Genomic DNA, 27031 nt, shown 5'->3' with positions numbered 1-27031 from the left:
TTAGCAACCAAAAGTGGTTCAAAAGAAAAGTCGGAAAAGTCATGTATTATCTAAATTTGCACATGAAGATACAAATTGCTGTTTTTTATACAGAAAATATCACAACTGCCAATCCTCAGAGCAGTGAAAAATAAAAACTGGTAAAATAGCATAATCCTGGAAACAGTGAGTTGGGTCTCACACATCATGGACAAAATTACTTGATTCTTAGCAAGAAAACAAATCCTTCCGATAAATCCACAGTAGCATTGAAACTCTACTGCGCCGGTTCTTGATCTGTTGTGATGTATAAAAGTGACTAGAAACTTTGTGACCAAATATAATCTGAGCAACAAGATGGAAACTGATACTGCTTTATGTTGAGCACCACCATGGCTAGGATTATTGCATGAAGGATCTTATAACTTATCTGCATGCTGGTTTATGAGGTGCTTCAGCTTTACCTTATCACAACATCCTGCAAATGAAATGGGTAACGTAGTTGATCAGTCTAACAGCAGATTTTCTCATAGGACACATGAATCACTGGGCTAAAAACGGAAGTATAAGGGATTATGTCATCGTGAAACGGGAAAAAATAACAAGTCCACGCAACAGCTAATAATGGATACAATGAATGAGCAAGGATTCCAGAACCAGACAATTCTTGGAGCAAACCCACATAAAGACATTTAATACCAATGAAACAAAAGCGAATCTTTTACACTATGTAACTTCAAGAAAATTCTTAGAATAAGAATGGCATTTACTTGGTATATGTAGAAAAGCCTAAAAAATCTAGCATCAAAACAAGAAGAACCAAACTGGCATATGCCATTCGAGTGGAAGCAAAAGGAAGATGCATGCTTCCCAACACTCCGGAAATGAAATCGAAGTGCTTAAATTAATAGTCATGAGTCGTCTATATATATATATATATATAGATAGACAGATAGAGAGAGAGAGAGAGAGAGAGAGAGAGAGAGAGAGAGGGAGAGAGAGAGAGAGAGAGAGAGAGAGAGATGCACTATATGATTTCATCAAAAGCGTATATTCCCTGTCTGAAGGGCTGATTAACAGATAAACTAGAACAAGCAACAACATTAATACACTTGCTTCCCTATAAGTTGGCCTGTCCTGGTTTGACTACTTTGGTTTCATCTGACGCGTACTGATTTAAGCAATAGTCATGAGTCATACAAAGTACAAGCGCAAACAAAGTACAAGCGCAAACAAAGTACAAATTAATAGAAAGATTCTAATCACTACACAAGTCACAGTGCATGAGGCTCCACCAATGCAATGTGGTGATACAACAACGCATATGCAGTCTTAACCACAAGCCAAGGATATGAAATTCTCTGGAACAAAAGTTTCAAGTGTGGATCTAATCCTTACATAGTAAGGAAAAACTTATGCAAACTAACAATCATAAGCTGATCATAGCTCTCCATCAAAGTTAATGCACAATACAGGATTTCATTTATCACATTTTTGCCACCATAGGTAAGAAAATATTCAAACTAGTATGGTTCATAAATAATTTCATACTTCTTTTATAGCTCTTTTTAATCAAGAATAAAACTCATAGTAACTAACAATTGACACCAGAGTTATCCTTGTTACTGGCATACTATCCCTAAATTTATAGGAAAACACACCATAAAATCAAAATTTCAAATTCCATAGTACATATTGTAGGACAAAATGATACCTTTCCACTAAATGCGAGTGCAAGTAGGATCGAAGTCATCTGGCGCGACCTTCGCAATCCAATTGCTGAGACTCTTCTTAACATTCTCATGATTGACGTAAGCGAGCTCATACATACTGCAGAGGTTGACGATGAGGGTCTCGTTCAATGCCGCCGTGGGCACCCTCTCGAGCGCCCCTTCGAGCACCTTAATGGCATCCGAGAGATCTCGCGAGTACATCAAACACAGCGCCTTGTTGTTCACTGCCACCACGTCCGCCGGATCCCTCTCAATGCACACCTCATACTCCCTCACCGCCGAAACGTAGTCCTTGGCCACCACAAACCCTAGCGCTCTATTCCTCCCTACAAGATTCTCCAACTCCAAGTCGCCACCTTTCTTCTCTAGAATCGCTTCCACCCTCTTAAAAGAAGCCTTGGCGGCGTCGAGATCGCCAATCTGGAGCTGGACGTAGGCGAGCCGCGAAAGGAGCACCGGATCGGAGGGGGATTTCACAAGGAGCTGGCGAATCAACGCGAGTGCGACCTCGAGTTCCCGATGTGCGAAGTGGTTGGCGCAAATGGCAGAGACCAAGAACGCCTCGCGCCGCTGCCAGGGGTTGTAATTAGGGTTAGGGCTGTCTGCCATCTTGGAGCGGACGAGGTCGAGGAGGGAGTAGAGTCGATCTAGGGTCTTAGCACGATCTCCCAGTCGCTCGGGGAGCTCGGCGTGTATGAAACGAAGGGCGAAGGGGACGAAGGATCCGGATCGAGAGGGGTAGAACTCCGGGTAAGACTCAAAGCGGAAGAGAGGGGAATCGAAGCCGGCGGCGGAGTCGGCGTCTAGGAGGGAGTCGAGTTCGCGGGAGGCATCGGCAAAGCGACGGAGCTTGAAGAGGGAGAGGACGGAGAGGGCGGAGTAGAGGAGGCGGCGGTGGGGGCTGAGGGAAGAGTGGGTGGATTTGGAGCGGGAGAGGCGGTCGAGGAGGGATCGCCATTGGCCACGGGAGGCGAGGTCGAGGAGAGCGTCGAGGTCGGGGGAGAGGTCGGCGGGGGTGGAGAAGTAGGTCGAGGTGGAGAGGGGGTCGGCGAGGGACGGAGAAGGGGCTAGCGATGGATCCATTTCGGGGGATGGAAATGGAAGAGGAGGTTGGAGGAGAGAGAAAGGTGTTAGAAACTTTGAGGAGAGAGAGAGAGAGAGAGAAGAAGAAGAAACAGGGCCCAATCGTGGCCCAAGATAATGGGCCTAAACGAACTTATATAATGTAGCAAAATATGTCTCATTTTAGATTTAGTTACAAAAATATTAGAATATGCCACAGTAGATTTAAAATATGCGCATATAATAAATACCTTAGTAAACATTTATATTACATATCAATCTCGACTGCAACTCTACGAATGGAATCGAACCTATAATTTTTATTATGATCCGGTAGAGGCCGACCACTCAGCGAGATGGTAGGTCTCGATAGTAAATGTTTAATAAAAGAACAGGATGATTAAAGAAGACTTGCCTTCCACAAGTACGTACAAGTAGTACCAATGTGAATAGAATGGCATACACTTACGTCTATTTTGAATGGTGGAAACTTTTCCATGCAGCACTACTCAAGATTAAAGACTAGACTTATTAGGTTGTTATGCCAGAAACTTTGGTATATTAAACGATCTACCAAAATTGTGCTTCATCATTCAGAATGAACGGATTCTATCCATCAAAAGAGACATCCACTGATCCACCCAGCATCAGACGAAATTCTAATTACTTTCAAAGTGCAGTCTTTATAGTTAATCTTGTCATTTAGGAAAATTTCCTTTATAACAGAGGTTTTGATTATTGTTTCTCCGTAGTCCATATCTTTAAGTAAATCTTTCAAATTTGTAAGAACTATCTTTTTCCTCATCTTACGTTATTGCGTATTTTATTTGCTGCAAAATGAAATAACCAACAGAATGAACTGAATTCAACCGATGGGATGACTTCAAATTAAGTAAATTAGAGATTCTTCTTACACTCGAAATCAGGGAAGAACCTTTCCATTCTTACCTTATTTCCATGCAATAACATGATGGATGATTTACCATTACATTGTAGAGATAAAAGAGATTGGTACACGGAGGAAGCGAGTTGAGCAAACCTTCCATATTAGCTAAAGAAATGGGCAAAGGGGAGGATGGAACTGCTGCAAAGAATGGTTTGAAACTATAAGCTTTCTTCAATCTGATGGTCTAACAGGTCCATGAAGCCGATCGTTTAATGACCGGCTTCATTGCCTTGTCCTCCTCAAGGGAGACCATTCCCAAATGCGAGGGATCTTCCAGCAACATCTTAGCCACCAAATAACCTGCAATAGACCATGTCTGAAACTTCCTTGCTTGCTTGCCGATATACCGCCCGAGCTTCCCATCGTAATATTCTGGCCAGCCATCCTTCAGTAGCCGGCTCTCAGCTAGGTCAATCGCTCGTCTTGCTATTTGTGGTCGTCCTGTCTTGATGCAGGCTGCAGTGAGCAGCCAGAGAAGAACTGCAAACAGGAAAGTGGAAGAAATTGGGGAACATTGCAGAAATTTCAGGTTCTCGAACTAGTTGTAGAAATTATAAATTATCCTTACCATGAATCATGGTGTGAGATTAGGTGCAGCATATTACGTCCCAGATTCTAAAATTTTAACTTAATTACTCAAATTTCTTTTTCAAGAAGAGAGTACAATATGTCACCTGGCTCAGACCATTTTATGGCAGAGTTTTGTAGTGTCGTAACTGAGGTGAGATGCATTGTGCTGTCAAGTATTCATAGCATGCCTAAGTGCATGACATAATTCCTAGAGTCCGGACCCAAGCATAAAAGTGAGAAACTTGAAAAAGATGGCTCTTTAGGATATCCAAGTTTTCATGAAAAAGCTAGTAAATTTGCAGGAAAAAAAAACACCATATATGAATTTGCTAATTGATGTACACTCAAGTTTTCTCATGCTCAAGGGCATAATTTTTCACAAGTAACTTGCAAAAACAGAAAATATCATCTCCATCATCACGACTAAATGTGGCCAGAAAGTAATTTATTGAACATTTTTAAGATTAATTCTGTGAAGAATATATAAATAAATTATTTAGAAGAACAGCAAACAGTCCCAAGCACTAACCTGGCCAAGATCCTCCATTGTGGTAACTCCATCTGGTATTTTTAGAGTCGCAACCTGTCACAATTCGCCATTCATGGTTCTCAATAGCAGGATAACATATCTTTAGAGGCATTTCACCAACTAACTCCTCCCAGCGCTCCTCAAATAAATCCATTATGGCAGCAGATTGCTCTGGTGTAGCAAGAGAAGAGAGTATCGCAACACAATTACCAAGAGCAAACCACCGGAAGTCCATCCTTGCAGGACTAACATTTCCGACAAAGTAACCACCACGGCAAGGCATAAATTCAAATAACCAATCTGGGAGAGAGTCAGGAATAACATTGAATTTGTTGACTGCTGTGTGAGAATACTCTTCAGTTTTGTAACGATATATGGCATTTAGCTGCTCAAAGTCAAGCCAAAAGTAACTTCTCATGTGATAACTTAAAGCATGCAAGCGTTTCACTATTCGTTCAATACACTCCTTCCCTTCAGCATCATGCTTAAGCATTGCTAGAGCGCATCTCAGTGCCATAAAGAAAAGGGCTTGAATTTCAATAGGGTAGCCATAGACACCCTGCAAAATGAAATGAATAAGAGAAACATATATGGGCTGCATAGAAACTAATATGATGCTAACTTTGCAGAAAAGGTACTTATCAGTTCTAATAAGGTAATTAAGCAGAAATATCCAGGGAAGTCAGCAATAAAATGGCTTTCAATAATCACACCATGTTTGTGCAGTTATGATTACTATCTCCTTTATTATTATTATTATTCTTAAACTACTATGAATACAGAAAAGTATTATGTCCAGATCACCACTACCTTTTCCATTGGGGTGAGACCGTGAGAGGATACTCCAATGAGACTGATAAATGCTTCCTTGTTCAAGACTTTCAGGTCTTGATCATGCACACTATATGATATTGTGGACCTTGTGTTATAAATTATAGAAATATATTTTTAGATGGGTTATTTATGTTACCTGATCTTATGCATAAAAAACTTCCAGGAGGCACCCTTATATGATCTACACTGGAGAAGTATTTCAATTTTCAAGCTATGCTATTACAGATATTCTACTCTCCATTACGATCTGTCAAACTTGATAAAAGGTTTAACTTCAATGCTGCCTCTACTTGGCTCAAAATTGATTCACTTTTTCACTTATTCATATCTTCAGTAAAGTGATTAAGTCTAATAGAATGCTCATGATCAGATATCTTGGAGACTAGGAGCAATTAGTTTCTGTTTTTCCAGAAATTTGATAGTATCTGCTAATGTAATTTTGAGATTGTGATCAGATATCATGAACATGCATTGTATTGGAAAATATCTTGGCCGTCGTAACATGTATAGGTTGTATATAAGGATAATATACAAGGTTTATAGCATGAATTTAATAGCAACATTGTTGATGGCACTTACAGGCCCTTTTCTAACAAGTTGACAATTTGAGAGGCCAGGATGAAACTCCCTCCAACTGCACTATTTTTGGGCATATGTCCATTTATAATCAGCAATTCAACAACTGACTCCCTGACCCAAATGTTTCATACCTAACACATGCTATAGATTACAGAATAATCTCATAGGGTAACAAAACACAAAAACTTTATGCAGTAGATACCTGAATAGAAACTTTTCAAGAATATGAAAATACAACAACATATTATCCAGCCAGTGTTTGCAATAGCTCTTATATGAAAGTCAATTGTTAAACTCTGAACTGAACTTGACATTTTTCTCTTGTAATATATATATATATATATATATATATATATATATATCTGAAGTTCGGCTTTCACTTAGAGCAATCGGTATCCCATAGAAAATAAGTGAAAATGAAATGGTCATCAAATAGAGATAGTCCATATATAATGATAAGAACACTAAAGCTACAAATAAATGCACATCTGAATAAAGATTTGTGTAATTTACCATTCTACGGTCTATCATACAACATCCATCTGCACAGAGCAATGTTGGAAATGTGTCAAACCCCTCTGATAGGCATAGAGTTAATATAAGCTTCATGCCCCTCTGACATTCAGGCGTTTCTGCCAATGACATATCCCCTGTAGACTTTGTATAGGCACGAAGAAGAATAATCCACCAAAAGCCAGAGTCAACTGGTGCAACTCTTCCTATTGCACTCTCACCAAAATCCGCAACAATAGTATCGACTCCCTTAACAGGATCATGAAGCACCTTAAAACTTGCAGGCATGACTCCTTCCCCAAGCTTGAATCGATCTATCCTCTTTTCCCAGCTCTGAAGCTGGAGAGTTCTTAGGAGAAAGTTTTTAACTATATCTGTTTCACCGTTCATTAAGAAAGCCAATGCACTTGGTACAAAATCCCGGACAAACACCTGCATAGCGGATGATACCAGGTTTAGGATACAGCCACTTCAGTCAGTTTTCATTGAACAAAATGAATAAGTATATGATAAATCTACCTAAACATGTTGCCTTGAAAAGTGTAAACTGTAGATCAACAGGAGACTCAAAGCTCACCTTGAAACATGAAGATCCAACGTTGAGACATATCAGAATACAATGAATAGTATCTACGAAGCAAGAATGCTAAACAGAAATGAACTCGGAAGTGCTGTCAACTATAATAAATATATCAAAACTCCCGAGATCATCTCAACCCACAAAATGATATTAACCAGATATCCATCGTCGTTATGCTTTCAGTAATAACTGACACACCTCTTTATCAACTTAATTGTTGATACTTAGATTTCAACATGATATAAACAAAGCTGACATAAATATAAACAATCTATAAATCCATTCATCAATAGGAAAGTAACTCGCACTATATACCTGATCATAATTGAGAACTTCCTCGGAAGCATGATCATAAGCAGCGATTGTCCCCACGGGCTGCCCCCGAAAGCTCACCAACGACCTCCGGAGCGCCTCCCACGCGTCGGCCACCATCGGATGAGGCTCGAACGAGTTCCGAGTGGACGAGGCCGGCGTGTTAAACCCCGACCTCGTACCCCTCGGCGAATTGAAATTGTCGAAGCTATCGACCGCCTTAATGTTCCCGGATATCGAGAAATCGCTCATCGACCTATCATCGAACGATCTCTGCCTCTCGATGTTAAGCCTCGGCTTATCCAACAGCCGCGACAGATCGAAGTCATCGATCTCCGAGATGGAGGTATGGGACGCCACTTTCGTCATCCCGGTCCCCTCCATTCCCTGAACCATTCGCGATGCTACTACTTTCGATCCGTAAACGCGTAAGATCTGCACCGAACTCAACGGAATAAAACGAAACAGTAGCTAAAACCAAGATAGGAGATCCGATCTGGAAAAAAAAAACATCGAAAAAAATCGTGAAGAAGAGGCAGAACGAACCCTAGCGATCTGAGATCGAGCAAGAGGAGCTTCTTCGGAAGGACTCCTTGGCGCGGATCTCGAGGACGGGAGTGAGATGGGAGACGAGGAGGCGGAGAAAAAAAGAGCATGGCGGAGGGAGGAGGGGTATTTATAGAGGTGGAGAGGAGCTGAGGAGGAGGGTGGGGAAGTGAGGAGAAGAGAGAGGACAGGGGAATGGCGAGATGGTCGTCTCTCTCTTTCTCTGTCTCCATCTTTTCCGCGCTCGAGGAGGTAACCGGGAGCAGTCGGTAGGACCACGTGGGTGACAGCCGATAGCTGACGTGGACAAAGACAAAGTTGAGGTCTTTGATTGGATTGGTTAAACTGCCGCTAATGGAGTTATGGGTTGCCGTTTAATTTTGCCAAATTATCTCAGTAATTTGTCATTTTCTTCTTAAATATTTCCCCAATTGCCAAATGGGCCCTTGTCGTACGTAACATAATTTATAAGAAAAGGACAAAACTACCCTTATGATGTGAAAGGAAATCAAACTGTCCTATTAATTATAAACTAGATAAAAAAGTTAAACAAACACGGTAACCTAAAATCTCCATCATAAATTAAATTAAGCTGTAGATAATCTCTTCAAAATTATATTATTATTTTATACGAGTTGGATATCTGTACTAACTCTCCCAACTATATTATTTAACTTATATTATTATCAATCAATGAAAAAGAGTTGTTCGAATTTGGGTATATTAATTATTGCGTGAAGATAATGGAGTTATGGTGGACCACAAATCCACGAATAATTTCTCGTCCAAATTAATGACAAATGAGGAGCTCCCTTAATTGTGGGGGCGAAATAGTCTAAAGCCTTAATTGAAACCAATTAAATTTAAGTCACCCCCAAGCAATACCTTGTTCCAAACGCCACCTACTTCAAAGCCCACGAGATCGTCTGCAACTCGGAAAGCATGAATTTACTCCAACCAATATGCAGCGTGGCAGTTTTCTATTGGCGGACTATCCAAATCCGTCCGACCCCATCGTGCAACGGCACGAGATGCACGTGCGCGAGTCAGCTACCGGTAGGTAACCGCTGCCACGTCGGACCAGCTCACCGCAGATACGCGGCGACGTCCCATTGGACCAATGCTGCGTCGCCACGTCGGACCTGCGTATGCTCCTTATCCAATGCCCAATCACCAAGAATTGGACGGTAGAGATCGGACGGATGTACTAACCTCGTTACTTAATTAATATTTTGATTAAATATATTATAAATAAGAGCAATTTAGATTGTATTTACCAAAGTAGCCCCCTCTCAAACCTTTTTTTATCAAAATATACAGCACGCCAAATAATTAGCAGTTTATTTAGAATTTTTTTTAGATCAAGCACTGATTTTTTTTAGTATTTACTCATTTTTTTTCTGCTCTATATATATAAGAAGAAGACTTTCAAATTTATTATAATTTTTTTAGATAAAATACTGATAAATTTAGGACAGATACAGTAAAATTGATTGATTTTTTTTAATGTTAAGTTTAGGAGATATCTATGTTGGTATATATAATTTGAAAGAGGGGCAATTAGGTCAAGAAAAAATCCAATATGGACGAGCGAGGAAGCTCGTGCCAACCTGGCATTGTCTGCCAACTTGTAAGTCGTCTGGTCGGTGGGGCCCAGCATCACGTGACAGCAATCTCACAGCTAATAACAACAGGAAGAAGCCGCACGTGATAGGATGTCAGAAGAACCGGAGCTCGTGATTTGGTGGAATCTGACGCTATTATAAGATCTCATTGTTTATAAATTGTAACAGGGAATTTTGTACTTAACACCCTGTTTTTAAACTTATTATATTTCACATTTTCTTTTTTTGCTAAACGAGTTACACATGTTATTTGTGAGAGTTTATATGGGCTATTTGGGTCATAAATAAGTTTATTCGAATTACGTAATAAATATGTTATTCACGTTATAATTAGATTATAAATAGGTTTGAATTCACCTAACATTTATTGATTTATTTATGTCACTCTACCCCTTTATAGTTATATTTAAACTAAAAATAATTATATTTTTACTATATTTGACTACATCATAAGTTGAGTTTATTAGACTGTTATAAATTATTAGATAATTTTTTAACGCATATAAAATAATATATAGCAGATTTTAGGCAACGAAGATATCTCGATATCCACCGATGCTTCTCGACCTTACTTCTTTTTGCAATACTGAAAATATGTTTAAAAATTAAAAGAAAGCTTACCGATAAATGTTGAATTCTCTCTTTAAGGTTAAGGTTGAATTTTAAATTCTATTTTGATTACCTTCCTTGCGTATGTATAAGACCAAATTCATTCGATTTCTAAAAAAGATTACTAATTCTTAACTTTTCGAGGAATCCTTCATCAGTGGTTATGAATGACCGACTCTTTCAATCATTTCGATTTTGTTTGATCGAATGGTTATTATTTAAAATTGTATTGTAGTACAATTTTGAAAGAGAGACTTTGAATATAAAGTTTTGCAAAATAATCAATTAAACAATTGATCCAATTCAATTACTCAATCAATTAGTAGTATCCCTAGAGTCCACTCCTTCCCTATACTACAAGTGAAAGAGAAGAACAGATGTGCTTCTTTCACAAACCATACCGGCTTAAAAAATTATCGACCTTAATCAAAGCAAAGTAACTAAAAAGACTCCTATATTATTTAAACATTAAATATATGAATAGAAGGATCATTTTAGGTAACAAGTTTAAAAAACATGATAGTAAATATAAGCTTATCTTAATTTCTCATATTTTTCTAGAGCTTCATTCACATATGAAATATTTTCATATGGTTGAAATAGAAATAACAATTCATATATGTTATTATCAAAATATGAAATTTATTTTAGAAATAATTATTCTTATGTTCATCAGTCATTTTAGAATAAAGATGTAATAATTATGTTTGATGTGATATAAAGTAAAAAAATATTTTTATTAAAAAAAATATGATAAATAACTTTTAATTTAATATAAAGTAGATTAATTGGAAAAATAAATCAGTAATTAAGGTAGTGTATAATATAAGATATAATTTTGATAAATAATATTTATATTATATGGTAAAATTATTATTTTGAAATAAAAATTTGTATTCTAAAATAAAAAATCATTCCTAGAATGAAGAGCTAAAAAGTACAGAGACTTAAAATAATTTAATGCACCTTTTCCTATAAGCACCAAAGAGAATGGAATACATTGAACCTAGCCACAGTGATTCAAACACATTGTGGAAATAATAGCTAAATTGAATGGTAGGATAATGACACAAAGATTCAGCCCTCTTGAAAAGATTGGGCAAATTTCAATACAAGGGTACACTTAAAAGTGTATCAAAAATAGTTTCAAGAAAGGGAAAGATATTGACTTGAGAGTCCAATTGGATAAGAAGTTGATTTATGAATCATGGTGGTTGAGATCTAAGGAGTTTTTAATTCCCTAGGGCAACAAGTTGATTGGTAACTTGGAAGAACTTTGAACCATTGATGGAGGAATTAATTGGGGGTTGTTTCTATTTATTGTTCCAATCATCCTAGATCACAAGGCACTTGTACATGTTGAGTCCCTGTATCACATTTATTCTTGACCAAAGAATAGATTGATGGCCTAAAAACATAAGGCTTCCTACATTCTGTCAGACCAAATACTCAGTCAATGAGATTATATTTAAATAATTAAAGGGGTTCACTATGAGTATTTTTATATTCGAATTTTAGTGGCATTGATTTAATTTGGGTATTATTAATTTTTTTCTTCTTTATTATGTGTCACAAAATGGATTAATAATAAAGTGCATCTACTAACCAACCAACTCTTATAGAGTTAGTAGGTAACCTCTTCTAAGAGCAAAGAGGTTACGAAGAAAATTGTTTGGTAATTTACCTTAATGATTTAGCTTAATTGATAGCTTGGTAGTATAGTTGGTTTGGAGGAGCAGCTCGACAACGCAACGATTTAAAACATATTTCGACAGTATTTAATTCAGAGTAATAGTTTGACGATGTACATTGCTTAAAATTTAGACTAAACAATTTATAATATCAGCTAAAGCTTAAATGGGCCTAAATATTTAGGGAAGGTTGTGACGTTTATCCGACCCATATCTAGCTTAATGAATTGCCTTTAAGAGATGCCTTTGCTTCAAAGTTCTAATGGACTGTTGGGCCGGGGCTTATCTGTTCCTTTTTGCAATATTGGGCCAAATATAATGGGCCGAATAGTCAATTTTGAAAAATGATATAGATGAATCCCAGAGATCCAAATGTGCAAATTACAGTTCAACTTCCTTTGACTCAATTCAGCTTACTCCTATTCATTTTGAACTTAAATACTTAATTCTTATATGATATTGACTAAATTATAATTGTTAATTAACTATTAACAAAATATAAAAAGACTTAATTACTCATTTATTAGTATAATATAATATGTTTAGCGATTTGTTTATGACAAAAATACAGGCGCCAATGAGGGTGGGTAGAGACACTCAGGATTGGAGTATTCGTCGCCGACTCCCGCCTAGAATGGTACAGAATCATCGCCGTATTCTTACTGCTTGCTTTATCACTTGGTTTCTTCAATGAAAAGAACGAGGGTCGATTTAGAAATAGTGAAAACGACAAGGTGTAAATGAGCAGAGATTAAGGTGTAAATGAGAATAAATACAAAACGCATGGTGTTATTGACATATTTTCCTCATTTTTACCATTTGGTTTTGAAGAGATAATTCTTTTTTTCAAATATATGTTAAAGAAAGGAGCTAAAATGCAAAAGAAGCAAAGGGAGAAATGTTCAGCTGAAAAAAAAAACGAGTCACCTAAGCGAGTGAGCCGAATCACCGAGTCAGCCTCAAGTGAGCCGGAACACGTTCCGTTGTTTGATGCTGCCGAAGACCGAACGCAGATCTAGCACACTCCCCCTCTCATTCTTCTTCTTCTTGTTCTCCTTCTTCGCCTGCGACTGAGATCTGAGGCGAAAACCAACATCGCAGCTCTGGCTTTGCTCGCGGCGATCGCCGTCGCCACCCAATCGGCGTTCCCCTCTTCGTCGCCTCCGATGGACATCCTAATCGCCCAGATCCAATCCGACCTCCGCTCCTCCGACGCCCTCAGGCAATCTGGCGCGCTCCTGCAAGCCCTCCAGCAATCCGCCACCGGTCGCGACGTCTCCGCCGTTGCCAAGACCACCTGCGACGAGATCATTGCCTCCCCCTCCTCCGCCGTATGCAAGAAGCTCGCGTTCGATCTACTCCGCTCGCTCAACCTTACCCCCGACCTCTGCGACGTGCTCATCTCCGGCCTCCGATCCGATCTCTCCTTCCCCGACCCCGAGGTGTCCGCCGCCGCCCTCTCCTTTCTCTCCTCCCTCCCCTCCCACCTCCTCCCCCGTCTCCTCTCCGACTCCCACGCCGCCCTTACCGCCGCATTGACCTCCCCTTCCCCATCCCTTCGCCTCGCCGCCGTCGACTCCCTCGCCGCCGTCCTCGCCCGCGACGACCTCGTCCTTCTCTGCCATGCCTCCCCGCCCCTCCTCGATCGGGTCTCCTTATGGTGGGGCAACATCTCCGCCCTCGCCCTCGACCGCTCCGATGCCGTCGCCAAGTCCGCCTTCGGCGCAGTCGCCCTCCTCTTCCAAGAATTCGAATCCAAGCGCATCAGCCGCCTCGCCGGAGACAAGCTCGTCGACGGCGACAACTCCCTCGCCATCCGCTCCCGATGGGTCGTCGCCGCTGTGGACCTCTTCTGGAAGAAGCGCAACTCCCTCATGTCGCGATCCCTCATCTTCCCTGTTGAGAGCTTCCGCGTCACTGTCTTCCCCCTCGTCTACTCCGCGAAATCCGTTGCCTCTGGATCTGTCGAAGTGCTAAGAAAGCTGTCCAAGGCGGGGGTGGAGGCGGGCGGGGAGGTTGCGGGATCGGCGGAGAAGCTGGTGGGGGTTTCGGATGTGGTTTCACACTTGCTGCCGTTCTTGAGCTCGCTCGATCCGCCGCTGGTGTTTGAGGTGGGGATTAATATGCTGTCGCTGGCGGACGCCCCGGGAGGGAAGCCAGAGTGGGCTTCTGCGTCGATTATCGCGATACTTACGTTGTGGGATCGGCAGGAGTTCTCATCTGCGAGGGAGACGATCGTTAGGGCTGTGGTTACCAATCTTCACTTGTTAGATCTAAGCATGCAGGTATGCTGTTAATACTGTATTAATCTGTAACAAGGATTTTCATGTGGCTTGTTTATGAATTATATCTACATGGAAATGCTCCTAATAAAGTACAATATGGGCTATGGACTGAAGTTTGCATTGTGTATCCAATTGGAAGGTTATGAAATTCTACATTGGTAGATTGTGCTGAATAATAGTTTTGTTTTTCTGAAAGCAATTTTACCTTCTAACTAGAGAAATTCTAAGTTATACAATTCCCTAGGCAGATATACATTGTGACTAGATGATTTTTAACTGTACGAAATGATTTTCTGGTAATTAAATAAATTCAGAAAGGTGAAGGTACTGATCCTAATTGAAAGATGAAAGAAAGGAAGTTTCTGGTCACTTATGTGAAACTCTTTATTGTTGTTCAACAGTTTCTTCTTTGAAAGGACAAACCGACAAATCATCTTCTTCTTTATTTACTTAAGATGAAGGGTAAATATTTCTTAATTGAGATCTTTTCACTCTCACTTGCTCATTATGCAGGTATCGTTGTTCAAAAGGCTGCTCCTGATGGTGAGGAACTTGAGGGCAGAATCAGATCGCATGCATGCTCTGGCCTGTATTAGTCGTACAGCTCTTTGTGTTGATCTTTTTGCAAAGGAAAGTGTCCGAAGAGGTCAAAAACCTCTTCCTGGGACAGATGTTACTTCACTTTTCGAGGAAGCAAGGATCAAGGATGATTTGAACAGTATAACAAGTAAAAGCTTGTTTAGAGAGGAATTAGTTGCTTCGCTGGTGGAAAGTTGCTTTCAGCTATCTCTTCCACTACCTGAACAAACGAATTCTGGTACAGAGAGCAGAGTCATAGGAGCGTTAGCATATGGGACCGGTTATGGTGCACTAAGCTGGACAGAGCCTGCTTTGGATGTGGTGGAAGTTTGCAAGCCCTGTGTTTGGTGGGACTGCGATGGGCGCACTTATGCAATAGATTGCTATCTGAAGTTGCTTGTGAGGCTTTGTCATATATATGATACAAGAGGAGGTGTAAAAAGGATAAAGGATGGCGCTTCTCAGGATCAGATCCTGAATGAGACAAGGTTAAGAAATTTGCAGCTACAGCTTATCAAAGATCTTCGTGAGGTTTGTATAACTTTTCTTCCTTTAGTACAATTGTGTATTCTATCCCTTTTCACGTGAAATATGAACTGAAAAGAAATGGACTTCTTTCCTGTTATATGCAAAATCTGCAATTAATTTTTATGATATTTTTCTTTCATCAGTTTTTTAGCTACATTTTGGGGATAAAATTTATTCCATTTACTTGCTTATTTCTTGTCCTTCCTTAGATTTTATATATTTTGCATATTGTAGAACACCTACTTGCCTTCAGCAGTATTCACTTCTTTTATAATTTTATCTATTTTGAGACTTGAAAAAAGGCTACCTATATTTCTGTTTTAAGTATGAAGTTTTCTTTGCAGGTGCACACTCCACGAATATGTGCGCGACTGATCTGGGCAATTGCTGAACATTTTGATCTGGAAGGGTTGGATCCACTTTTAGCTGATGATCCCGAGGATCCATTGAATATTATTATATCAAATATACACAAGGTGTTGTTCAACACAGATTCATCCGCAACTAGTTCAAACAGGTTACAAGACGTGCAAGCCATCCTTATATGTGCACAGCGTTTGGGATCAAGAAATCCAAGAGCAGGCCAGCTCCTGAGTAAAGAACTTGAAGAATTTAGAGCTGGCACTCTAGTTGATTCTGTGACCAAGCATCAGTCCCGCTATATCCTGCAGATAATAAAGCATATCACTGCTCATCCAGAAAGAAGGTTGGTGTTTATGCATGTCCTTGACATAGATTTATCAGTAGTTTCCTATATCCTATCCTTGCCTTTTAATGTGTTTGATTTGAGCTTCTTGTTCTGTCTGCTTTGGAATTAGTTTTAGTGGTTATGCATCATAATCAACAAATGGTACAACAGGCCATTTACTTGTTTTCATGTTGTACTTCTTAAATCCCTACATGCCAAATAACTGAATAAGAAATACCTTTTACGAGTCTGATTTACAATGTGACTTGTGATGCTGATGCGCCTGGTTTGAACATTACATAGTCTCTACTGCAAGAACTGCATTATTATCTGTCCTGAAGAACTATTGTCTTACCTTCTCATTCACTGCTGATCTTTTTCTTTTTTTGGGTTAATGTTGATGGGCTTGTTAAGTAACCTACAGAACATTGAAAACTAATTCTTCAAATAGCAATATTTATAAACAGTGTTTTGGAAAAGTGTTCATGGTAGCCGGCTTGGCGGGGCGGCCCACCAGCTGCTCTGCAAACACAGAATACAGCCCATTTTATGCAGTCCGACAACCATTTCCTAGTAATTGTAGAAGAGAACATTTAAGGATGAACAAGAAAGAGATGATAGAGGAACGATATGATGTACAGGCGGTGAGCGGATTCGAGTTGACGGCGAGTGAATTCCAGTTGATGGCGAGCGAATTCCAGATGATGGCGGGCGAATTCCAGTTGATGGCGAGCGGATTCGAGTTGTAGATCAACTCCACCATGCTGAGATCTCCAGCTCGCGCGACATAGAGGTTAGGTTGGCCACCTTGACCATCTCTCTTCGATCTTCTTCTAGGGTTTCCAATTCGAATGGAGATCGGGCTGACCCATGAGGTTTGTGAGCTGGAGATTTGGGGAAAATGCCTCCATCAATGTCACGTGCTATATAATGGAAGTGATGGGATTAGATAAACTAATTATTTGGTTTATGTAAATAGTCACCAGTAGGTTACCATGGGGCTTTAGGAAACATGTAGCTTTGAGCCCTATGTGGACCATGCAACTATGCAAGTAATCCTACATTGGACTTTAAGCCACCTGTGGGACACAGTGGCTTTTTTTGTTTTTGAAATACAAAAGAACATTTATTTTGTATTTTGGTAGTTTGATGTAGTGGATTATTAAAAATTATACACACACACACACAATATATATATATATATATATATATATATATTAGTGCATAAGTGCATATTATATATCATGTATAATTAATTAATTATTTTAATCTTTTATATATTAAAAGTGATAGACCATCTAGGCATATGCGGTGGGATGACCGTCTGCAAACCACAACCGCGTTTTAAAACATTGGATATAAAGTTTTTGCATTTTAGAAAAGAATGTAGGACTTTAACATCTTTATACTGGAGAATTTTGGGTTGGGTAAAAACTTCAGAACCCAAACCAGACTCATTTATTATCTGGGTGGAAACAAGACATGAATCTTTATGTCTAAATCCTGTTCCTTGCTGCAAAGCCTGCAAAACGAAGTCAGAATAAGGGCTTTAGGTATAGAGTACAAGAAGGGTTGCAGGAGAACAGACTATTTTATTTTTCCTTTTTTTCCCTTTTGAAGAGCAAAACGAATCATGAGAACTCCTATATGTGGACGGAACTTTTTAAGTGTCGCTAGTAAAAAGTAAAAACAAATGGAGAGCATGGAGTATCTATTTCTCTTTATGTCTTGGTTCTCTTGCAGAAACTGTGGCCATTTCATTTTTAATACCTAGAATTTTTCAGACAAAGTTGTGCATTTGTATCTTCAATAAATGTTTTCCTATTCTTTGCATATCATGCTTGTTGCTAGGTATGGTTTCAATGCAATAATTGTGTGTTATTTAGGAATATGACTAATAATTAGAAATTTTCAGATGGGCAGGTGTAGGTGAAGCTACAGGAGATTATCCATTTAGTCATCACAAGCTTACAGTTCAGTTTTCTGAGCCATCAGCAGCACAAGATAGAAAATTGGAAGGATTAGTTCACAAGGCGATTCAAGAACTTTGGAGGCCAAATCCAAGTGAATTAAATCTTCTACTTACTCAAGGAATTGATTCTACTCATCATAAAGTGCCTCCAAAATCATACACCCTGACAGGTAGTAGCGATCCTTGCTATGTTGAAGCATATCATTTAGCAGATTCAACAGATGGACGGGTTACGTTGCATTTAAAGGTGAAGTAGATTCAACTGATGGCACATCATTTATCGGATGTGTTCTTTCCTCTTCTCATCATTCATTGACCCCCAACATTTCAAACTACATGCCCCCTCTTGTTTAATACCATTATTTGCTGTAGGCTACTTTAATGATTGTTTATCAGCGACTATCAAGTTCTTTTTGCACCAGGCAACATACCACTAATAGTGTTCACTTTTTCTGATAAGTTCTTACTTTAGATTTAGAAAGCCACTTCGTAATCTTCAATGAACTTAGTCTGGGTAGATCATCTATTATTTGGAGGACCTATTAAGATACCAAAGTAAGATGAAAGTATAATATCCCAAAGTTATTGTAAAGCAAGTACCTAAACTAATAAAAGGTTAAAGGTTAAATAATTATCATGATGCAAATGATTAAGATAGAGAATACTCGAATAGACTTGCAAAGCTGAAAAACCAGGAAGAATGATGTGATAAATGTAAATTATCTGACATTTTAATCTGATACATGTTATAGTAAGAGTAAAGTTTAGAATTATAAGCATTGTAAAACATGTGCCCAAGGTTTCTGTGTTTATAATGGTATATTCCTTTAAGGTTAGAACTACTTAAATCCTATGATATACTTTTACAATTCCTGCTGTATGATTTTGCTTTATCTGATTTAATTTAATTTGAATGTCTATAACATTCTCAGAATATTGGTTCTATTCACTAGAGTGTGGCTATTGCTATCTCTCCAACCAGAGCTTTCTGGCTTTTGATTTTAACAAAGTTCTCATTTGAAATTGATGAGCCCCTGTGTTGCATTAGGCAGTTCAATCTTGAAACTATTGAATGTTATTTCATAGTTTTGTTGATTGGATGAATCATTCAGTTCTTACTGCCTATATGGTTGCAGATTATAAATTTGACTGAACTAGAACTCAATAGGGTGGATATCCGGGTTGGACTATCTGGGGCATTATATTATATGGATGGATTCTCTCAGTCTGGTCGGCAACTAAGGAATCTTGTTTCACAGGTTCTTTCTTATTATTCTTGTCTACTTATATATCCGATGCATTTCCTTTCCTTCCAAACTAGTGTAATTGCATTTTTAGTCTCTTTCTTTGATATTTTTACTAGATAGAGGCATGCTTGCTAGTTACATGTGCCAAATAGTGGTGCTATAAGATGTGTACATCATCATGCACAGGTACAGCCTTTTCCTTTGTCATGTTAGTGACTTGATGGATTTTCCGTCCTTGCTCTCATCTATCTAATATATTCAAGAACCTGAAGTTTTCTAAGCATATTTACTGCAAAAGTACATTTTTCCTCTAGCATTTTGCTTGTTTTTGGTGCTTTTGTTGGGACAATCTTATGGATGATATGACATCTTAGGCAAATTAAGGTACTCCTTCAGTCAAATAGGAACTTGATCTTTCTCTGTATAATTTTTTAGCATTTGTGTAGTTTTTTTACCTTTATGTCATTTGGTGAGAACCACAGTTGCCTTATTTGAGCTGATGTACATACAGGGTAAACTAGACCCGGAATATGATCATCAAAAGGTGGACACCATCCTCTACTTAGGAGTGAGGTTGAGATTAGACATTTTTCATCATTTCCCATGGACCTTCTATATTACTGCCTCCTACTAAATTACTAATATATCCAATTCACGATAATCATTAGGAAGAAGGTAAAATTGGTTTTTGTTAGGAATCAGGGATAATCAAGAATTATCACTAGTAAGTGGTGAAAAATGACAAATATTGGAGAAATAATTGTCAGGTATTATTTTGTGCCTGAGATAGTTTTGCATACCATCAGTAGTCCAAACTATTTAGAAGTTCCTGGTAGTGCATTCATCTTATCCTGGTAATATCATATATGTCCATGCAAAAGTTGCTGCTGAGGGCTGGCTGATGCATTTGATCTTATAGGTCATTTGAAAATCCTATTCGCCCTTTGAAATGGAAACCATTCATTCTTGGAAATCCCTAGAAGTTTTAAACTATCATATGAAATGAGTTGTTTTCAACTGGTATGACTCCTTGTTTATGTGCTGATGCCACTCCCTAATTTAAGGGGAAAGAGAGAAAAGAAAGGAAATCTACATCCTGTAATTCCAGGCGACTGTGTTGTATTACCTTATCTGCAGACAAATGAATGCACCAATGAATTCTCCTATTAGCACAGAAATATTATCTGACTCTTTTAACTCTGATGAGGAGGCATCTCTAATGCTTCAGTTCTTCTGACAGCTATTCCACTTGCAAGCTAATGCTATGTGCCATGATGATCCGATTTCTCTTTTCTGTCCGCAGTGCCAGGCGTTTAAAAGATATAGTAGAATATTGCTTGTACGCTACTGAAAATAATTTTTAGAAATCCTATGTTGCATCTATGCATGCACACTTTTTCTTCATGTCATCTGGCCATTACTCCCAGTCTCCCACTCAGTTTGTTGTTTAGCTGTAACTTTTATGTGTTGTTGATTGCCCAAGGAAATATTTCAACTAACTTGCTCCCATGTAGATATGGTATGTGCAGTGATAATACAAATTCAAAGTTATGGTACTCATGGGTTTCATGCTAATCTAGTGCCGTGGATTGATTCTTTATCACAGGATCCTGTTCTTAGCAGCGTGACAGTGGGTGTCTCACATTTTGAGAGATGTGCCCTCTGGGTTCAAGTACTGTATTATCCTTTTCATGGGAGCAGCGGTGCAATCGATTATGAAGGAGATTATGCAGAAGAAGATTCTCAGATTATGAGACAGAAGCGTTCCCTGAGACCAGAACTAGGGGATCCAGTGATTTTGAGGTGTCAGCCTTACAAGATTCCCCTAACTGAGCTTCTAATGCCTCATAAAAGCTCTCCGGTGGAATATTTCCGCTTGTGGCCAAGTTTACCAGCAATATTGGAGTACACAGGCACATACACTTATGAAGGTAGTGGTTTCAAGGCTACTGCTGCACAGCAATATGATGCTTCACCGTTCCTTAGTGGATTGAAATCACTGTCATCGAAGCCATTCCATCAAGTCTGTTCGCATTTCATTCGCACAGTGGCAGGGTTTCAGGTAAGCACTGGTTCCTTCTGTTGATTTACACGACTGATTTCTTCCTATTGTGAATCGATTTTTAACCGCTTATTTGTGCATATTGAAAAGTTGTTAACATTAATCCACATGTGTAAGACACATGGTTGATAAAATTTCATTCTGATAACACTCAGCTTGGATAAGTCCCATGCACAGATTAAACTTCTCCACTGACAGTGGTGCTTTGCTGTGAATTTCCTGAATGTCATTGATGATGCGATTTATCTTCCTATTTACAGCTATGTTATGCTGCAAAAACTTGGTATGGTGGATTTGTTGGCATGATGATCTTTGGTGCCAGTGAGGTGAGTAGAAATGTTGATCTGGGAGATGAGACGACCACCATGTTGTGTAAGTTCGTCATCCGCGCCTCTGATTCATCGATAACAAAGGAAATAGGATCAGATCTTCAAGGCTGGTTAGACAACATCACAGATGGAGGTGTCGAGTACGTACCCGAAGATGAGGTGAAAATTGCTGCTTCTGAAAGGCTTAGAATCTCTATGGAAAGGATTGCCCTGCTTAAAGCAGCCAGACCACCACCACAGCCTCCAAAAGAGGAAGAGGAGGAAGAAGGGAAGAAGAAAGATGGTGTCAATGAAGACGGTACAGCTAAAGAGCCATCAACCCTCTCCACCCTTACGGCAGAAGAAGCGGAGCACCGAGCTCTTCAGGCAGCAGTGCTACAAGAATGGCATACGTTGATGAAGGAGAAAGCCGTGAAAGTTCACTGAATTTGACTTTGTCACAGGATCTTGTCTACTTGTTTGTACCATTTTGTAATCTATAATTGATTGAAAAGTATCGCAGCTTTCAGTTTTCTTTGTGTTCTACCCATTCTCTTTTGACTTGCCCACTTTTGAGGAGGTCATCTTGTTGATTCATTGAGTTCAAAGAATCTGCTTGGAATGATTTTACTTTTGGTCTGTTATTTTTTCTAAGAACTGCATCGATTAGTTCTCAACAGGCATCATGAATGAGAAGTTAAATAGAAGTGCAACAGGCCAACATGCCGTTGGTTTTGACTCACTCACATCACTATTGTTAATGCGGTATCTTATTCGAGAACAGCAAATGTTGAATCATAACTTTTTTATAATTTTTTTGGGATAATTCTTATTCACTTGTATTTTTTTTCTTTTTTATTTGTGGTAAAAAGTTCTAGCTTCTGTATCTACTGTCACTTTCATTTTTTTTGGTCAGTTTTCTAACATCTTGTAGTACTGTCTTGTAATAATGGAAGGTTTACTTTGTGTCTCTAATATATCATTTAACACATTTTTAATCGAAAAACATGATGCAACTGACATGCTTAACAAGGCTCGAAATTTGGCGCCAGTTTATCTTCTTTTTTTTACTTTCAGTCCTGTGCAGTTAAGTCTATTCCTATCCACTCTCTACCCTAATTTATCCTCTAATTCAGCTTTGAGAAGAGCCACTAGATTGAACTTTAACATAAAAATAATTTTGAAAAAAAAAACACAATCCTGCCTCAGATTCTTGATCCACGTGTGTCAGAAGCAACTTTGTAAGGAGCGAATTAGTTAATTATCCGTTAAATAAATAATAATGTCTATGATAATATCATCCCTTGCATCAAAATGCAGGCAAAAGATATAACAAAAAGGAAAAGAAGGAAAACAAAGGGCGAAGAAGAGGAAAGACCAGAAGTTATACAAAATGAAGCTGCTCTATGATGAGTATCGGAGGCTCTGCTGATTTTCATGTGCCATTCTTTTACCAGAAACAGTGAATTCGGGCCAAGATGACAGTTCAGCTGCCAAAGCTAATAATTATTAGATAACATACTGTTAGTCTTCCTTATCTCCTGGTTGATAACCTTCGTCGATGCTTTGATTCTCGGAGATTGACCTGTATGAGCTTTCTGGCTCAACATGAGCTCGTCTCATCACAGGATCTTCTTCACTTTGACCGCTCAAATACTGCATAAGCATTAGAACAGCAACCACGAAGAGAATGAGGTAAACTGTCTTGATGCTGACCAGTGAGTGGATGAAACCAAGCAGCGACGGACCACTGACTTTTTTCTTTATTGTTCTTCCTGATCTATATCCTTCAAGAAAATGACTTATCTGGGTCCCTTGATCTTCCTCTTCTAGTCTTTCTGAGCCTACAACCTTAATAAAGAAAGAAACATTCAATGAGGTATGTACTCACTTCTCAATCAGGTGTAGATGTTACTTGAACAAGAAAATAAATTTATATCATTCAGTAACAGTGGTGGCATCAGAAACAGGAATTACAACAAAGATGTAGTAGACTTGTCTGAGTCAGGTCGCAAAAGTTGGAGATGACTATTATGGTTCCTCACACATAAAGACAGAATATATAAAGAGAAGAGAAAACTATCACAATACAGGCAGTCATGGTTCAATATATCAAATCTAAACACACAACAATATGTTCTCAAAATATAACACCCAGAAAGAAAAAAAAAATATATAGAACATGACTAATCAACAGATTATTATAAATTCTATTAACTGAAGTATGTGTAGTTTCATCAACTCTATAACCATTAAAACTAAAATGAAACAAAAGAATAAGCACCACCATAAAGCCTGTAGTCCCAATTGTTTGGGATCACAACTCTATAGATCATACAGTGGATCATACATCCCAGAATTTTTACAACTTAAAATTAGGAGAAAGAGCAACTAAATTCACATTAGGAAGCTCAGAAGTCAACCATAAAAGGAACACGGTGAAATGAAGGCAAACAACATCAAGCTATGTAACTGGAATGACTGAAGATATAAATATATTATAGTTATACTAGTTAAAATTTAAAATGAACTGCCTTGTTAGAAAATATTCTCGACTTACTAGTTGATATTCCTCATTTCCATCCCAAACAAGCATCTTTGGCAGTTGTGAGCTCTTGGAGACATCAAATGTATCAACGAACTCTTCCCATTGCTTGACTCCAACGTATCCAAATACTAAGTCACGATTTGCAGTTGCAGCAGACCTCAAAGTTTTGACCAATTTTATTGACTTCTCATCTAACTCATCCTCCATGATTGTGAGAACAATCTTCCTCTTGTCATCATTCAACAACTTCAGTGTTTCCATGTTAATAGGCACAGCAAGAGGCAACTGGTTTTGCCTTATAAATTCTTCCAAGAAATCCCCTGTTGAATCCACCACAGAATCTAATTAACCCAATTAAAAACAAAATATATTAGCACCTTCCTCATGTTGGCAACAAACAGATTGACTAATTGACCAATTATAAAGCTTGTTTTTGGTCCTTCATTTGCACATGCACATGCTATCTTACTTCAAGATATTATACTGCTATAACTTTTCAAGATGGAAAGTCGAACAAGGTAGCCAGACTCATTGACATGTTACACATTCCAACTAGACTAACTCAAGTACCAAACTATGAATTAGGAACTAGTAATTCTAATTTTACCTTCAAAAGGGCCATAGAATACACTTTGCTCATTATATTTCGGATGAAGAAATACCAACGCGGGAACCTTATCAAAATCATAAGCTACCATCATTTCTTCTGAGAAATCTTTTGCAACAGAAAACCAAGCTTTTTTCTTATATTTACTCCCGTAATCAACAATCACAGACTCATTTAATCCAAAGCCTATAAATATAGGGAAGTTTGAGCCAGCCGCCTCAACAAAGTCGCGAATTGCAGAATCTGACTCGAGAAGAGAGACATCAGGTGCTACAAACTTCTTCAGAAAGCGAACGAGCAATTCAGCCTTTCTTGGACCAGTGTATTCTACCGGGATGCCATGCATAAAGAGCTTCATTGTCGGAAAGCCACTGCATCGAGTGGTAAATAAAAGCAATCAGTTTAATGGCAAACTAATTTTAAGGCACGACCAATGCACTCAACTGATATATTATGTGATAGCAGAACTTTTTTTTTGTGGGACCTGAACATATAATGACGCGACAGGAAGCATCCTTTTGTGTGCTCCAAACAACTAGTTATTCTCTTAAAAGCATTCAAAGAAGTTGGATAAACAAGGATTAAGCATAATACTTTCTTCATAAAGAAAACCTTTAAATTTAATGCAGTTCAACTCAAATCGAGGGAGGAGAGTACATACTCTATTTCATACTTGGAAGCAAGTTTTGTATACTTGTCAGCATTTATCTTCGCAATCAAAATAGGTTCACTCATTCCAGCTAACACTGGAGCAGCTGTATCTAGCTGCATCAACATAAACCCCAAATTAATCATCCCAACATAAAATACGAGAGCCCAGAACTTTACAACAAGAATTAAATAAATCAGATTATTTGGAGAAATCAGTCATAAAGATAGAAGCCATATTCAATAGCCAAAACAGATTATACAGAGTGAGAGAGCTACAGAATTACATTCTGTGTGATTGCAGAAAGAACATAAATCCTTCAACAACTTTATTTCAATATTTCAATTCACAAGACTTGTAATCAGTGCAGCCATAGCTGCAAGGGAGGACTAAAGCATTATACAAGCAAAAAAAGCTTATATGGGAGTACAAAGATTCTCCCTGCAAGGCCAATGGAGCTTAACAGAATGTCAATACAACTAGTTGACACCATGTCCATACTCCATCCAAAACTTATCATGTAGAAATTAATAGTGTCAATCCTGCACATCATCAGGATCCAAACTCTCGGTCCAAACAACCGTGATACCTCATTTAATGACATATACCAAATCCTCCTCGCAAATATGGGACTAGATTACCAATCATCACAATCAAACACATATACATACATATCAATATTCTTAATTATTTTTCCTACAATTAGCGGCGCAACGCATCCCAAAGTAGGAATCAATCACAAAACTTTAAAACTTGAATTTAACCAACGGAGTAAACACTTAAACAGAAAATTCCGCGCAAAATCATCAGAAATCTTTTAAATTCAACACCACATCAGATGCCTCGAATCCACTCCCGCAAAAAGGAACATAAATCTCAGATCTACCACTAACAACAGTGGAGGGAGAGGGGTGAGGGTGACCTCGGGGGAGAGGCGCTTGCAGTGGCCGCACCAGGGGGCGTAGAAATCGACGAGGATGAAGTCGAAGGCCGCGATGGCGGCGTCGAAGTTGGAGTCGTCGAGCTCGATCACCGTGCCGTCGCGCGGGAACTCGTGGTAGGCCGTGGCGATGGGGAGCGACCAAACCCTAGCCCAGATCCATAGCACCAGCAAAGCCGCGAAGGGTTTCGCGCGGCGAAGCGTCGCCGCCATGTCGCCTCTCGTGCTTAGTTCGAGCGTCGAACGATGCAAATTGGAGTAGACAACCTCTCTCGCTCGTTGATATCTGAAGCCAACCTTAGAAATATAAATTTATATGGGCGTTCTTTTTAAAGGCAATTTCACTCAAAACACCCTAACTTATCACCATTTTCTAAGCACACTCAAACTTTTTTTTTATTTATTTTTTAAACTGCATACACTCTTACATCTAATTTTTATTTTTTTTTTAATTTAGAAGTCCATATATTTACTTCTCAAGAGGATATATATATTATTTATTTTTTGTTT

The 27031-nt window shown here is 38.8% G+C and overlaps 4 protein-coding genes across 4 annotated transcripts; 1 reads left to right on the top strand and 3 right to left on the bottom strand.

The window, feature by feature from the left end:
• Positions 1–17: 17 nt before the first annotated feature.
• Positions 18–2913, bottom strand: LOC140795813 (uncharacterized). The gene is made up of 2 exons (XM_073148602.1): positions 1694–2913; positions 18–457 (listed from the first exon to the last, which is right to left on the bottom strand). Exon 1 carries the CDS (start codon positions 2793–2795, stop codon positions 1701–1703), a length of 1095 nt encoding a protein of 364 aa, XP_073004703.1. The 5' UTR covers positions 2796–2913; the 3' UTR covers positions 18–457; positions 1694–1700.
• A 716-nt stretch (positions 2914–3629) lies between these two features.
• On the bottom strand, positions 3630–8396 carry LOC140795812 (probable alkaline/neutral invertase D). Its single transcript, XM_073148600.1, has 5 exons — positions 8184–8396; positions 7641–8072; positions 6746–7177; positions 4820–5378; positions 3630–4200 (listed from the first exon to the last, which is right to left on the bottom strand). Exons 2-5 carry the CDS (start codon positions 8031–8033, stop codon positions 3905–3907), a joined length of 1680 nt encoding a protein of 559 aa, XP_073004701.1. The 5' UTR covers positions 8034–8072; positions 8184–8396; the 3' UTR covers positions 3630–3904.
• Positions 8397–13068: 4672 nt separating this feature from the next.
• Positions 13069–22523, top strand: LOC140795290 (protein TPLATE). The gene is made up of 7 exons (XM_073147787.1): positions 13069–14393; positions 14907–15503; positions 15845–16206; positions 18104–18407; positions 19297–19419; positions 21014–21469; positions 21730–22523. The coding sequence occupies exons 1-7, from the start codon at positions 13275–13277 to the stop codon at positions 22222–22224; spliced, it is 3456 nt and encodes a 1151-aa protein (XP_073003888.1). The 5' UTR covers positions 13069–13274; the 3' UTR covers positions 22225–22523.
• A 492-nt stretch (positions 22524–23015) lies between these two features.
• On the bottom strand, positions 23016–26815 carry LOC140795601 (protein disulfide isomerase-like 5-2). Its single transcript, XM_073148271.1, has 5 exons — positions 26504–26815; positions 25594–25697; positions 24933–25303; positions 24338–24645; positions 23016–23628 (listed from the first exon to the last, which is right to left on the bottom strand). Exons 1-5 carry the CDS (start codon positions 26732–26734, stop codon positions 23302–23304), a joined length of 1341 nt encoding a protein of 446 aa, XP_073004372.1. The 5' UTR covers positions 26735–26815; the 3' UTR covers positions 23016–23301.
• Between the last annotated feature and the right edge of the window lie 216 nt (positions 26816–27031).

This window comes from Typha latifolia, chromosome 9, assembly GCF_019914945.1.
Source record: "Typha latifolia isolate L0001 chromosome 9, TyphaL0001v2, whole genome shotgun sequence".
Classification (NCBI taxonomy): Eukaryota; Viridiplantae; Streptophyta; class Magnoliopsida; order Poales; family Typhaceae; genus Typha; species Typha latifolia.
The sequence above is the reverse complement of the archived record's forward strand: the minus strand, read 5'-3'. Positions and strand labels throughout refer to the sequence as shown.

Bases quoted from the DNA above. Each gene is read 5' to 3' on its own strand.
- LOC140795812 (XM_073148600.1), bottom strand. From the start codon at position 8,033: ATGGTTCAGGGAATGGAGGGGACCGGGATGACGAAAGTGGCGTCCCAT. The intron at 5,379-6,745 runs GTAAATTACACA...TTCATTTTGCAG, and splicing joins GTATGATAGACCGTAGAATG to GGTGTCTATGGCTACCCTAT. The intron at 4,201-4,819 runs GTTAGTGCTTGG...TCCTGTTTGCAG, and splicing joins CAATGGAGGATCTTGGCCAG to TTCTTCTCTGGCTGCTCACT.
- LOC140795290 (XM_073147787.1), top strand. From the start codon at position 13,275: ATGGACATCCTAATCGCCCAGATCCAATCCGACCTCCGCTCCTCCGAC. The intron at 16,207-18,103 runs GTTGGTGTTTAT...AGAAATTTTCAG, and splicing joins ACTGCTCATCCAGAAAGAAG to ATGGGCAGGTGTAGGTGAAG. The intron at 21,470-21,729 runs GTAAGCACTGGT...TCCTATTTACAG, and splicing joins GCACAGTGGCAGGGTTTCAG to CTATGTTATGCTGCAAAAAC.
- LOC140795601 (XM_073148271.1), bottom strand. From the start codon at position 26,734: ATGGCGGCGACGCTTCGCCGCGCGAAACCCTTCGCGGCTTTGCTGGTG. The intron at 25,698-26,503 runs GTCACCCTCACC...ATGTTGATGCAG, and splicing joins GCAAGCGCCTCTCCCCCGAG to CTAGATACAGCTGCTCCAGT. The intron at 24,646-24,932 runs GTAAAATTAGAA...TGGATTCAACAG, and splicing joins ATTCTATGGCCCTTTTGAAG to GGGATTTCTTGGAAGAATTT.
- LOC140795813 (XM_073148602.1), bottom strand. From the start codon at position 2,795: ATGGATCCATCGCTAGCCCCTTCTCCGTCCCTCGCCGACCCCCTCTCC.